Source organism: Mus pahari, chromosome X (assembly GCF_900095145.1).
Source record: "Mus pahari chromosome X, PAHARI_EIJ_v1.1, whole genome shotgun sequence".
NCBI classification, from domain to species: Eukaryota; Metazoa; Chordata; class Mammalia; order Rodentia; family Muridae; genus Mus; species Mus pahari.
In genome coordinates this window covers 147,175,961-147,189,273 of record NC_034613.1, presented here as the reverse complement: position 1 = coordinate 147,189,273, position 13,313 = coordinate 147,175,961, and the positions used below count along the sequence as shown (strand labels likewise).

Genomic DNA, 13,313 nt, shown 5'->3' with positions numbered 1-13,313 from the left:
ATAATTTCAGTCAGTTGTAATGTACCATGTTTCTTCACTTCATAAGAATAAGTAAGCCTACTGGGAGGGAGACACTGGAAATTCACAACCCTGACATTGACCTATTCCTCTTTATCATGAGTAGTATCAAACCTGATCCACCACTAAGTGCATCCTCAGAAAAGATTGACTCTCTACTCCTCTGGGCAAAACACAACTATTATTTTGCACTTGAGGCAAGGGGAGTGTCAGTGGCTCTGTAGGGTTCTTTCCCAAGCAATGATTTACTCATCCATTTTTACCAGGCCCCCTATCATGTTTTTCTGCTTATCATATTAAAAGCATTCACCCCTAAAAGGCCCACATGTAGCAACAAATGAGCCATCAACTTAATCATAGTAACATCAGCATTAATAATCCTATTACTAACCTACATAGTGGATATTGATCATTTCCACTTCATAATAACTGCTGCTTTCAAGTAGAAAGAGATAGAAATAAATTATCCCAATGTAGTTCCCTAGTTTATTCTCTGACCTCTTCTCCCCACCAAACTGTTATGGTCCATGCTTCAGCTATCAGGTATCAGTGAGAGCAAGATTTGGTTCATGGACTTTTGAAAATAGTGTTTCTCCTCTCTGACACTGTAGACACGGAATGACAGACAAGGGCACTAGCGATTTAATATGCTGTAGTTCTTTGGGGTGAGGTCTAAAGAGAGGAATCTCTATAAGAAAGATTTCCTGTTAGTTGGGGCAGTCCTTAGTGCTGAAAAAAAGGGGAAGAATGGAGGCTGAGTTTTCTTTTTGGTCCACTGTTGGCACTGCTAGGAATAACCAGTGATTAGTCAGATAAAGCATGCTAGGTCATTCATAAACATCTTTTTTTTTTTTCTTTCTGAGATGATGTTCTCACTATGTAGCCTAGCTTGCTTGGTACTCACTATAAAAACTAGACCAGGCTAGCCTTGAACTCACAGAAACTCACATACCTCTGCCTCCTGTATGCTGGGATGAAATGCTTGCTCTTGCCACACAGGGCAATAAATATTTCTTATCAAGAGTCTTTTCACGATGGTCATGAAAATCTAAGAAAACAAGTTGAAGAAAGTTATTTCGATTCTGGAATGATAATTGTTTAGGAAACCCTCATCATTTAACAAAGCTGGGGGAACTTCTCAAAGTACCAAGGTCATGGCTAATAGACACATAAAACCAGATATTTCTTTGTTACAAGACCTTTTCTGTACAAATCTGTAGTGGAACCTGAATGTATTTGAAATAGCTCCAAACAGATAGGAATCTCTTCATAAATCAAAGTTTCACAATCAGTCTCCCCCCATCAATCTCTATCAAATAATGTTTAAAATCAAACAAATGATTTAGAGTATCTCTTTAGATGAAGTGTACTGTTAATTGATCTTTATGTTATTTGAATACAGATTCCAAAAGAACAAAGCCTTTGTTCAGCACTTTTATATTCCCAGCAGTGTATAAAATACCTGCTATGTTATATGTTCTCTGACTGCTATCCAATTAGTGATATTGTCCTTATACCCAAGCCATACCAATTCTCTGTCCTCTGGCCGTGATCCTGTGAGAGAGACTTCCTACTGCCTCCGATCTTGGAAAACTTTAGAATTTCAGGAACAGGAAAGGTATGATTCTTCTAATCAACTATATTAAAAAGTGAGAACTGTGGGAGATAAGGAGAAATGGTTATGAGGATCTGTGTGAGAGAAGGCAGAATGTAAGAGAAGCAATGACTGTGGAATAGAATGGATTATTGTGACACAATAAAGCATTTTGAGGAGAGATACAGAATTTAGAAAGGGCCTAAGGGCTGGGGAAAAGAAATTTTTTTTATTTTTTATTTATTTTTTTGGTTTTTCAAGACAGGGTTTCTCTGTGTAGCCCTGGCTGTCCTGGAACTCACTCTGTAGACCAGGCTGGCCTCGAACTCAGAAATCCACCTGCCAATGCCTTCCGAGTGCTGTGATTAAAGGCGTGTGCCACCACTGCCCGGCATGTGTATACTTAATTATAGCACTTTATTCCACAAATAAGCACAAATATCACTTGTTCATCAAAAAATACAAATTGACCTTTCAAGAACCTAAGGAGATGACTTTGAACAGCCAACCCCTCGAAAGCGACCCGCCCCCGCCCCCGCCCCCGCCCCCGCCCCCGCCCGCCTGCTCCCTAACTTCTCCCGCTGAGCGTCTTACCAGTGGCCGGCCGAGTTAAAAACACCGCCTGGCCCTTAGGGGCGGAGACCGAGAGAAGGCTCGGGCGGCTATAGGGCGCGGAGCGGAAGGGGTGGGACCGATCCGCCCTTAAACACACCGCCCAGCACGTAGGGGCGGAGACTGAAAGCTCAGGCGGCTCTAGACCTCCGAGCGGAAGGGGTGGGACCGATCCGCGCGACCTGACGACGGTTCCTCTCCTCAGCCCGAGGCTTGCCTCGTGCTTCCGGAAGTCCCGCCTTCGGAACAGGAAGTAACGGCACAGGAGAACGCCGGCTGTGACCGGACAGTAGCGGTGACCCCGCATGAGGAAAAGCCGCGGGTGAGGTCAGTGGCAGCCGAGTGAGTTCGGCTTGGCTCGGTTCGACGCGCGCGCTGTCGCGCCGCGTGGGACAGTCGGAGCGAGCGGAGACTCGGCGTCCGGGTTCGGCTGGAGCCGGTGGCTGCCGAGTGAGTTCGGCTCAGCTCGGCTCGGTTCGACGCCCTCACGGCAGCGCCGCGCGGGTTCAGTCGGAAAGGTGACTCGGGGACAGGACAGCGTCCGGGTTCGGCTGGAGCCGGTGCACTGTGCCGGCGGGACGCGCATAGACAGGTAGACAAGACTGGTGGCTCCCGTGCCCTTGGCCGCTCCTTGCCTCCTATTTTGGTGACACTCCTCTTTTTTTTTTTTTTTTTAACCTTCCTATTTTCCCTGAGGCGCCGGCCATACGGGGGACAGGGGTTCGAGGCTACTTCGGCATGTTTTCCCTCAGGGCCTGTGCCACCACCCCTTCCTTGGACCCCACCATCAAGACCACACCTGTCTTCACGACGTGGTTGCATCTTAGATGTTTCCAGGCTCTGAGACGGGTCCCCAAATGGTGGCATAGGCTTCAAGGTAGTTTCCCAAAGGAGGCACTATTTTCAAACTGCCCCCCAACCCCCCCCCCCCGAGCCAGTGCCTTACCTCATACTCTCCCATGGGATGGGGAAGACAAGCCAGGGCCAGCCGGGTTCAGAATAACAAGGGGCTATCTACTGTTTTGCCTCCACGTTTTAATCTGATTCCTTGCTTTGACAGTTGGGATTTTTCGATTGGGAGTGAACCCTGTGATTCCAGCCATGGGCTCCTCAGCATCTTCTCCTGCTACTGCAGTAAACACCTCAAATCCTTCAGATCATCAGCCTGCTTCACCACCCTCAGGATGCCCGATGCATAAAAGGCAAAGGAAAGGTAACTTGCCTGTCTCGAAAATGAAAAGAAAGCGAGTGGTTCTCAACCTTCCTAATGTTGCCTTTGACACAGTTCTGCGCATTGTGGAGACTCGGCCACAACATTATTTTCGTTTCGACTTCCTTACTGTAATTTTGCTACTGTTCTGAATCGTCGTGGAAATATTTTTGGAGGTAGTGGGGTTGCCAGAGGGGTCAACCCACAGGCTGAGAGCCACAGTTCTAAAGGAAGAGAGTTGTAGTTTGGTAGTGAGGCTTGTAAAGCGAGGCACTCTGTGACTGGTCCAATTTTGCTGCTCATTAGATATTATCATAAACATTTTTTATGTCTCACAGTCTGTCATCTGTATGTGTAATATAATTTTCACAGGATTATGATGTTGATTGGCTGAGATCATATATGAAAACTTTGTAATTTTTCCTTAAATCAGCCTTGTCTTTCCAAAGTTTACCTGTGCCTTCATCAGTGGCTCTCAGCCATGCATGAAAAGAGCCATCATTGAATACCTATTTTGGGTTCTCACAACTGAGAGGAAATGGTTCTGCTGACATAGAGTGGGGTGGTATTAGATAGTGCTAAATAGACATCAAACAGCCCCAGCCATGGAGTCTTTGGTCCATAAATAGTAAGAGTGCCAGAGCTGACTAAACCTCAGCCTCGCTGTTTCAAATAAACTACTCCCATATCTCTTATGGTCTTCATCTAGGTCAAAATAAGCCTTCACCAAGTGAATTTATAGACAATTATGTCAGTGCAAGGCTGGAAACAAAAATGTTCTTTAATAAGTGCATGTCTGCTTCAGACACAGACTGGGGCAGTATTGTGTGCTTACTGCATGTGCATGTTGCTGAATCCTCATGCTTCCAGTGTTACCATTCCTCTTTCTCTCCATGAGGCAGCCTTCTCCAAGAGGTCAGCACTTATCCTACGACGAGCATAGCTGGGTTTTGTTTCTTCACTGAGAGAGAAGTAGCAATGCACATAGTAGACAAAAATTCTTTGCCTAGGAGAGTTTACATTATCACATCTATAAACCAGTGTGACTGTTTTATAGCCAAGGAAACAAACTAAAGCTCAGAGTAATTTATGTACTTCAAGTCTTGTAGCTAGTTAGTGGCAAAGTTGGTGAAAATTCTGTGACCTTGGACAAGGACAGATCCCATGGTCTCTGAGTATTTCTCCTAGAAGTTGAGACAAATCAAAGCATGTGTGTCTTTGCTTCTGTCCTCAAGTAGTTCTCTGCATGATTTATATTTTATCTATTTTAAAGACTTGTCATCCTGGTTTATTTGCATATTTGCATTAGTAAGAATGTGAGTATTTGTAGGAGACTAAAGGGCTTCCTGGTTATATGATGTGGAAACTATAGCACTGTCTTCCTTCTAGTAGCCATCTGGGATGGATGCTCTAGGAAGATTGGGGCTTTTAATGATGCAGAGGGAGATATAGCAGCTGTGTTCTCACTCCTAAAGTGAACAGCTGCATGTAGTCTTGGGAAATAAGGCCTGATAGAAGAGGCCAAAGGAGTAAATAGAAATTTGTCTTTTTATATAATAGTATTCATGATATTCATAATTTCCTCTTGGTCCCTGGAAAAAGGAAGGATTTCATAACAGAAGTGACTTTTTATTCTGGGACACAGATCTTTTAAGTACCTTCCCATTCACTTGCTGCTTAGACAAGCTTCTTGGTCCCCACACTGCCTGTATTAGTACCCTAGGAACTTGGGCATTAACTTGGTATTGACTCAAGAATGAGACTATCATGGGCCATTTTCTTTAAAAATTGTCTTTTCTTGGTATACTTTATCTGCTTACAAGGACTAGCACCTCAGATGAGTGGTAAATTTTTTTGTGGCTTACTTGAGTCCTGGAAAAAAACATGAGCAAAGTGGGATTTACATTTTTCTTTGAGTGTATATAAAATCTGCTGCTTTTCTGCTCCTGTATCCAGTATTTGAAGGAATAGATTAACAATAGATGCTTACTTAGTGGCTGCTACCTCACTGGGGCTGGACTTGTATGGAACTAATGGCAGGAAGTCAGAGAGACCTTGTGGAGTATGGCTAATTCTCCTTTTGTATTTTGTGTTTTTTTTTTTTTCTTTTTTCCTTTTCTTTTTTTCTTTTAAAGGGAAAGTCCATTTATAGTATCTTATCTTTAGGATTTTAGAAAGTTAAGTAGCTTAGTTCTTGCCATCTTTAAGTAGAAGAAATTTAGTTTTCCAGTTGTGTTGGTCCGAACTTTAGCTCTTTAAGGTCCCCACTAAGAGGACCCCCTTCCACTGTATGTATTATACCATACTAAGGTATGGTATAATATGGTATTTAGCAGTAACAGTGTTTTAATACTTGATTCTTTCAGGCTGTCCAGTGACTGCAGCAACATCTGACCTTACCAGTGAGAGCAAAGCACACACTGTGCCTGCTCACCAAGAGCGGGCCTATGATTATGTGGAATGCCCTGTTACTGGTGCTGCAGCTAAGGATAAGGAGAACCTCGATCCTTCAAACCTGGTAATCCGCCCTCATGCCTTCCCAGGGCATTTTATGTACCTATGCATTCTCTACCATGGCCAACTGTCTCCTCAGACTATAAGCTAGAATCTTCCCCTAAATTCCTTCTTGCTGGTTATTTTATCAGAACAGCAACAAAAAAGGAGTACGACCAAAATATCAGAGGTGTAAAACTCTGATGTCATTGATTTAATGGGACCTTGTGCTTCTTGTGTGGAGAATTGCTTTCCAGGGTGTACTGATAGTACACTGGATACTGATTTTATAGTTTAGACCATAATGCTAACATTCAGACACAATCCACTGATATTCTATAGATGCCACCACCTAATCAGACACCATCCCCAGATCAGCCATTTACTTTGTCTACCTCAAGAGAGGAATCATCAATTCCGAGAGCCGACTCTGAGAAAAAGTGGGTTTACCCTTCTGAACAGATGTTCTGGAATGCCATGTTACGGAAAGGGTGAGTGAACATTATTTAGAAGATAATTTGCTTGCCACATTTACCTCAGAATTAAATGTTAACGAGCTTTTGTTTAGCCTCCAAAATGTAAAGTATTTCTTTAGTGACTTAAACAGTTTATAATAGAATGTTAATTAATCAGAATGTAAGTTCAAGACCAGTATTTAAGGTCAGGATTTTCTAGAAAAAAAATGGAACTAACAGGGCATGGGGTTGAGGGGTGATCAGGAAGACATTTATTATAAGAAAGGACTTCCTGTTATCATTTAAGCCAGCATCAAGTCCAGTAGCTGCAGCCAGCAAGTGGCTAGTGATTTGAGTAGCCAGTCTGAGACCCTGAGAGACAGGAACCTCAGTAGAAGTCCTAGCCTGAATGAAAACTGGGAAGCTTGACATCCAGAAAGTCCTGATGTTTAAGTACCGGTTGAAAATTAAATGAAGCCTAATGTTATATATAGCTCCAGCAAACATGTAGGAATTCTGTTTGATTATGGAAAGGACAGCAGCTCTTTTGTTCATACTTAGACCTATACTGATTGTATGAGATTTACCTGTATCTCACCGCATTTGTATTTTTAGAAATATAAAAACAAAACACATAAAATGACTAGGGAAAATTGGCAAATCATTTCTCAGTGCTACTAAATACTACCTTAAAAATAGATGGTTGTATAAGGATGGCTTTTGGGAATTCCGTGAAATGAGATTAACATGAACCTTCAATTTTTAATTTTAGTGTATGCAAGCTTTTATAAAAGTGTATATTTTATCTATGCATGGATTAACTTTTTGACTTTAATCAATAATATTTGTCAAGTTTTACTATATGTTCTTTCTTAGGTGGAAGTGGAAAGATGATGATATTAGTCAGAAAGATATGTACAATATCATTAGAATTCACAATCAGAACAATGAGCAAGCTTGGAAGGAGATTTTGAAATGGGAAGCCCTTCACGCTCAGTAAGTATGTTTAAACTCTTTAAAAACTTGTTCCTTCAGCAGTATTTGGAATCCCTGTAAGGATTGACCTTAAAGATCTGTCTAAACATGGTTCCCTTTTCTCAGAGAGAATAGGTCAGTTGAAAGAGCAGTATTTCTTCACATCACCTGGCAGGTTTGTTGCAACTCTACATGCTAGGCTCACTTACAGGATGCCTGTCCCAGGTTTGTGTTTATGGAGTGATGTGATACTGCTGGTTTTAGATGTCCTCTTCCAGAAGTGGATGAATGAGGAGTATCTTTATAAAGAACTAGGTCCTATCACCATCTGGTTTATATTTAAAATTCCTTCCAGTGCATGAGTAATAAGTTTCTTGGAGAAAAACTATACTGATTTATTTTTAAGTTCATCTTCTGGTTTTGGTATTTGCATTGAACATTTCAGTATTAGCACTACTTGAGTGTCACTAGCTGGATTGTAGGTATAGGATGGGTATATTTTTTCTTTCAGTAATCCCTGACATAGTGGAAAGGCCTGGCGGGCCAACTCAGAGCTGCAAGTAGCCATCATAACCTACGTTAAAAATGTACTTTAATTAAGGCCACCTGTTCTTGTAGTTGATTTTAAAAGCAAAGAATTAAGAGCAGCAGGCATTTTCAATTTGCCTGTTTCAACACCACTGTTTATTTTGCAGATTTCTGGCAAAATTAGCTAGGTCCTAAAAGACCTCACTAATGTCTCCAGAAGAAAAGTTACATAGGTTGAGTTTATTGCTTTGTATGTGACCCTCTTGAGTAGAGATACCAGAAAGTTCATAGTCAAACTCTGTTGTACTCTTGGATATGGAATCTTTTCTCCCTTACATGGTAGGAATATAGCTTGTCTTATGAATAAAAGCAGCTGTCAAGAGAGTGACTCCTGTTTTAATGGACTAGTCTTCCAGTCCATAAGGGCAATTGGTTTGTGTCTTTCAGGGGTAGCCTACATGTACCCCAGTGCCAGTAGAAGACAGTCCCCTAAGGGACTTCAGCTGAGGTCTCTTAATTAGGATCCTACCAGTGTTCAGGTTAATTAAAAAAGCAAGTTCAACACTACTTACAATTAGTTCCTTGGAGTCAGCCCCCATTTTTTCCAGCTAAGTCTGTTAATTGTTTCTAATGAAGCAATAAAGTTCTCCCACAATATTCTTGGATTGTTTAGGACATCCAAGGGTAACAAATGCCAGGGATACTGAGAGTGCCTCATATTATAATTTCATTACATTTGCATACAGTATGTGTACATCTTCCTACATATTTTGGACAGTCACTTATAATGACTAAAAACAGTATAAATGTTTTGTGAATATTTGATATACTATTTTATTTAAGGAACAATGAAAAGAAAAATCAGATATGCACAGTGCAAGTGCAGAGCTTCATGTTTGTTACCACTTTGTTTTTGAGACAGTGTTGTCTCAAAAACAACCTCTGTATAACCTAAAGATAACAGGCCAACCTCTGTATAACCAAAAGATAACCTTGAACTTGTGATCTTCCTTACCTTCACCTTCCAAGTGTTAAAGCTACATATGTATGTCACAATACTTGATTTTTGTGGTACTAAGCATGGAACCCAGAGCTTTATGCATGGTAGGCAAGTACCATACCAACTGAGCTATATACCCCAGTCCTCAGCTACAGTGTTTGTCCAAGTACTTACAGTGTACAGTTGGTTGAATCTGTTAAAATGGAGCTCATAGACTCAGAGGGCTGACTGTATAGCAGTTTCTGTTGTTTCTCTGCAGAAACACTAAGTGCTTTTTTGCAAAAGAGAAAGAAGATCCACAGTATATAACTGTTTTTCTTAAGAGTATGCCTGTGTCCTTTTCCCAAATGAGAAGGTCTTGCTTCCTGAATCTGGCAAGAAAGCCAAGCAGATGCCTACAAAGTGACATACATAATCCAAAAGGAAAGAAAAAGGTTTCTAATAAATAGGAAGGATTTATTTGAACTTTGTTAGAAGTTATTATTCTCTGTAAATGTGATAGTATAACAAATAAATATAGAAAAGACATTACTCAAAAACAAAAACATCATCCTATCAAATGAAAGAAAATGTTTTTAATAGACTATTCTTATTTGGACATTTTCAGTGAGTGTCCTTGTGGCCCATCATTGGTCCGATTTGGAGGTAAAGCAAGAGAGTATTCACCAAGGGCAAGAATTCGTTCCTGGATGGGGTAAGTGTCAGTGTAGAACTGCTGTTGACATTCTTTAAGCCATGGTTAGCATTCCTATCACCAAAAACAAGAGTGTAGGAAAAGCAATTCCATTTTCCACATCTCCAGTATCCAGCCTATGGTTTTTTTTTTCATCTCCTTGAGTTTACTCATAGATGGGCAGAATTATAAAGGTTGGGTTGCTAGCCTTGTGCTTCACTCTCGAAGGATTGAATTGTTCTCTTTTTGGTATCTTTAGAACTGTCTTTTTACTCTTCTTGTGGTCTTTGTCTTGCTTTATTCCTCCCTTGTCTTACAGTGTAATAGGACTATTAAGTACATTTGAATTCTCAGCTTTCTACCTAGCCTGGCCTGGGTCTCTTTAGCATGAACCTATTCCTTTATAGACAGATGATCTGACATGGATTCATCATAGTTCTTAATCACCATATTCTCTAAACACCATGGACTGATTGACTAAGGCCCATCTCCTCTGCTAGATATTTGCAAATGAGTATGTGCTGTTTTTCACTCTTATCTTTCTGCTAACACCAAGACAGACAGAATTCAGACCTGCATTTTAACACTTTGTTTTCATTACAGGTATGAATTGCCTTTTGACCGCCATGACTGGATCATCAATCGTTGTGGCACAGAAGTTAGATATGTGATTGATTACTATGATGGTGGTGAGGTGAACAAGGACTATCAGTTCACTATCCTGGATGTGCGTCCTGCCTTTGATTCATTCTCCGCAGTATGGGACAGAATGAAGGTTGCTTGGTGGCGCTGGACTTCTTAACTACTGTTTTGTTTGTTATGAAAAAAGTGAAACTTTTTTCCTGAGAAAGCTGTTAAAACTATTTTCCCCAAACTAAATGCACTCATAACATCACTGAGGGTACTTTTCAAGTCAGTGATCATATTTGATCTCGTATTTAACAAAGATGCCATGCTCCATTAAATTTTGAGTCACATTTTCCATTGCAGATAATAGGTCAGTTTAATTTTTTTCCTGTTTGGTATAAGTTCCTTAGTTTTCCCACTAACTCCAGTATTTCATGTTATTTTCTTTAGACACCTTAACAACCTGGAAAAGAGGTTTTTCAAAGCATAAAAAGTTGTTTTTATTCTTACTATTTCCTCAGGAGTATTTGAGATATAAAACCTGAAAGTGTGTGATGCTTTTACCTGCCAAATAATTTAACTATATTCATTATAAATAAGAAGCACTTGTTCTTGTTTTAAAAGTAACTAATATTTCTAAAATCCCTTTGGTCTAATTATCAATCCTGAACAAAATATACAAGTATATACCAAATGAAGTTCGCAAGACTGATATGTCTATATTTAAATGTAATTTCAGATTTGACCCTGTTAAAAATTTCAACCTGATACATAAAAATTTCAAAATACTTATTTTTTTCAATTCTGTCTCAATATGTAACTATGAATGAAAAGCTGATCACACCATCCCTGGAGGATGACAAATTATCTTATGTTATCCCATCCCATTCCCTCTTCCCACTTGGAGCTTGCCACCAGTAGTGTAATGTAAACCTTGAGAGCCTGGCTCCAGTCACAGTGCCAGAAGTGTTTCTTTGACGAATAAGATTATATTTGGCTAAGTGTTAGAATTCACAAGAAGTGCATTTTTTTTCAGATGTGAAATGTTTATATCAATTCACCATCATTTTGATGTTTTAAGCATGTGCTAAGTTTGCTGTCAAAAACTGGTTGTTTTGCTGGGCAGTAGTAACACAAGCCTTTAACCCCAGCATTTCATAGATCTCTGAGTTTGAGGCCAGCCTGGTCTACAGAGTGAGTTCCATGACAGCCAGAAAAATCCTCTCTCTAAAAATCAAAAGAAAAGGAAAAGAAAACTGGTTGTTGTTTTTATTTTAATTATAGCAACATGTTAGAAATAACTTTTTCTTAAATGTTAATAATATGAAAAAATTTAATTTATCTTAAATACTGTAGTATTTACTGGACAGAATTGGTGTTTTGAGTTATTTGACGTAGATTTCTTTGTTGTATGATGCTTTAAAAATTCAACATGTGAAAATATTTGTATTTTTTAAATAAAGCTGACAGTTAAAAGGTTCTGAAACTTCTTAGAGTGATTTTTGTAGTTACTTAATTTTTGAGGTACTATCTTTACTAAATGCAGCAGTGGTCTCATCTGTTAATCACATAATTTTAAACTGCATAAGAATGTAATCACTGTTGGCCCTTCTCAGGTCACAGCTGGATTAGGACTGGAAACTAAATTAAACTGTATGGAAGGATTCACTGTTATAGTGACAGGGTATTGTGAAAGTCAACTGTCATATAAATTCAATTATAAGATCAACAGTTTTTCTACACCCTTTTACCACTTCTAGAAAAGATACCTGCTGTAGGAGGCCACGGCCCCTCCCCTGGGCTACCCGAAGCCGCACCTTAAAGATGGTACCTGTTGGCTATGGAACTTGTGGTAAGCAGGTCCATATTTAGTGGTGATATGTTCCCGCTCTTCTGGTTGGCTGAGGCCATGGACCTGGTGAGGTGACGTGGCCTGCTGCGATTGGAGTGGATAAGAGTATAAAAGGGCTTGTATCCTGGGGCTCGGGGAAGATGAAGAAGGAGATGATGAAGATTGTTCAAGGTTCCTGAATAACTGCTGTTAGAAGAACTGGTGGTTGCGTCTTCCTTGCAGTGGTCGAGAGAGGATGCAACAACCTGCTGAGTACTGAGTTGCTTTGTGGCTAGATTACTGAGTACTCAGAATTGCTTTTTGACTAGATTACACTTAAGTCTGCCTAGGGAGTAAAATCTCACTGCTCTGATGGTTTTTATATAACTTGAAATGCATTTTGGATTGCCTCCCACATTTTAAACTAAGTCTTTTATCTGTGGAAATGGCATCATTCAGAACCAGAGTTTTGGCAGTAAAGGTATGTGCAAACTGGGTTACATATTAGCATTTAGTATTTCTATGAATTCATTAGCTGTCATTTGTGAGATGCTGATGTTCTCTTTGCATCATACTCCGGGCAGAAGATGGCAAACGATCATCCCCTACCTACAGAATTTCTCAGAGCTCAGTCTGTAAACAAAATCATAGTACTATAGAATTCATGTTTAAAAAATTCTAAGGTAATGATGGGGGATAGGGATACATGTAAGTACATTTCAATATAACTATTGTGATTAGTCAGGTTGACAGAATTCAAAATGACATGAGAAATGGAACTCGGTATGCCTGTGGGGGACTATCTTGATTAATTGAGGTGGGAATATTCAGCCACCATGGGCTGCACCATTGGTATCCTGTACTACATAAAATGAAAGTGAGCTGAACACTAGAAACCAGGTATTCACCTGTGCTTCTGGATTGTGGGCATGAGGTAACTAGCTGCTTCAGGTTCTTACTGCTTTGACTTCCCCACCATGATGAATTGCCTTGAACTGGGAGCCAAAACCCTTTCTCAAGTTGCTTTATCAGGCTGTTTTATCACAACAACAGGAAAGGAAACCAACATTTGCCAATTTCTTTGGTCCCTTGTGTTCACCCTCTAGTGGAGTTAGGCTCCCTATTGAAAGTGAAGTGCACTGTATTTATTTCCTTTCTTGTCCTTGTCATGACTGTCAAGCCATGTTCAATCATTGCTATTGCTAAAGGTTTGAGGCTCTTTGTGATTAAGAGGGCATACCCTGAAGACTGGTGGCTTGTTCCAATGTTCGCTTTACTTGCTCAGTGACATTTTTTT

General features: G+C 40.3%; 1 protein-coding gene across 3 annotated transcripts; it reads left to right on the top strand.

The window, feature by feature from the left end:
- The first annotated feature begins 2,482 nt into the window (after positions 1–2,482).
- On the top strand, positions 2,483–11,397 carry LOC110313967 (cytochrome c-type heme lyase). Of its 3 annotated transcripts, none has more exons than XM_029534266.1 (7): positions 2,483–2,551; positions 3,285–3,437; positions 5,801–5,952; positions 6,270–6,418; positions 7,259–7,378; positions 9,493–9,579; positions 10,162–11,397. In XM_029534266.1, exons 2-7 carry the CDS (start codon positions 3,326–3,328, stop codon positions 10,358–10,360), a joined length of 819 nt encoding a protein of 272 aa, XP_029390126.1. In that variant the 5' UTR covers positions 2,483–2,551; positions 3,285–3,325; the 3' UTR covers positions 10,361–11,397. The 3 variants fall into 3 exon arrangements, with proteins under 3 accessions (XP_029390126.1, XP_021044098.1, XP_029390127.1); XM_021188439.2 differs by lacking the exon at positions 2,483–2,551 and adding an exon at positions 2,585–2,816; XM_029534267.1 differs by lacking the exon at positions 2,483–2,551 and adding an exon at positions 3,048–3,101.
- The last annotated feature ends 1,916 nt before the right edge of the window (positions 11,398–13,313 follow it).

Bases quoted from the DNA above. Each gene is read 5' to 3' on its own strand.
- LOC110313967 (XM_029534266.1), top strand. From the start codon at position 3,326: ATGGGCTCCTCAGCATCTTCTCCTGCTACTGCAGTAAACACCTCAAAT. The intron at 3,438-5,800 runs GTAACTTGCCTG...TGATTCTTTCAG, and splicing joins GCATAAAAGGCAAAGGAAAG to GCTGTCCAGTGACTGCAGCA. The intron at 5,953-6,269 runs GTAATCCGCCCT...GATATTCTATAG, and splicing joins ACCTCGATCCTTCAAACCTG to ATGCCACCACCTAATCAGAC.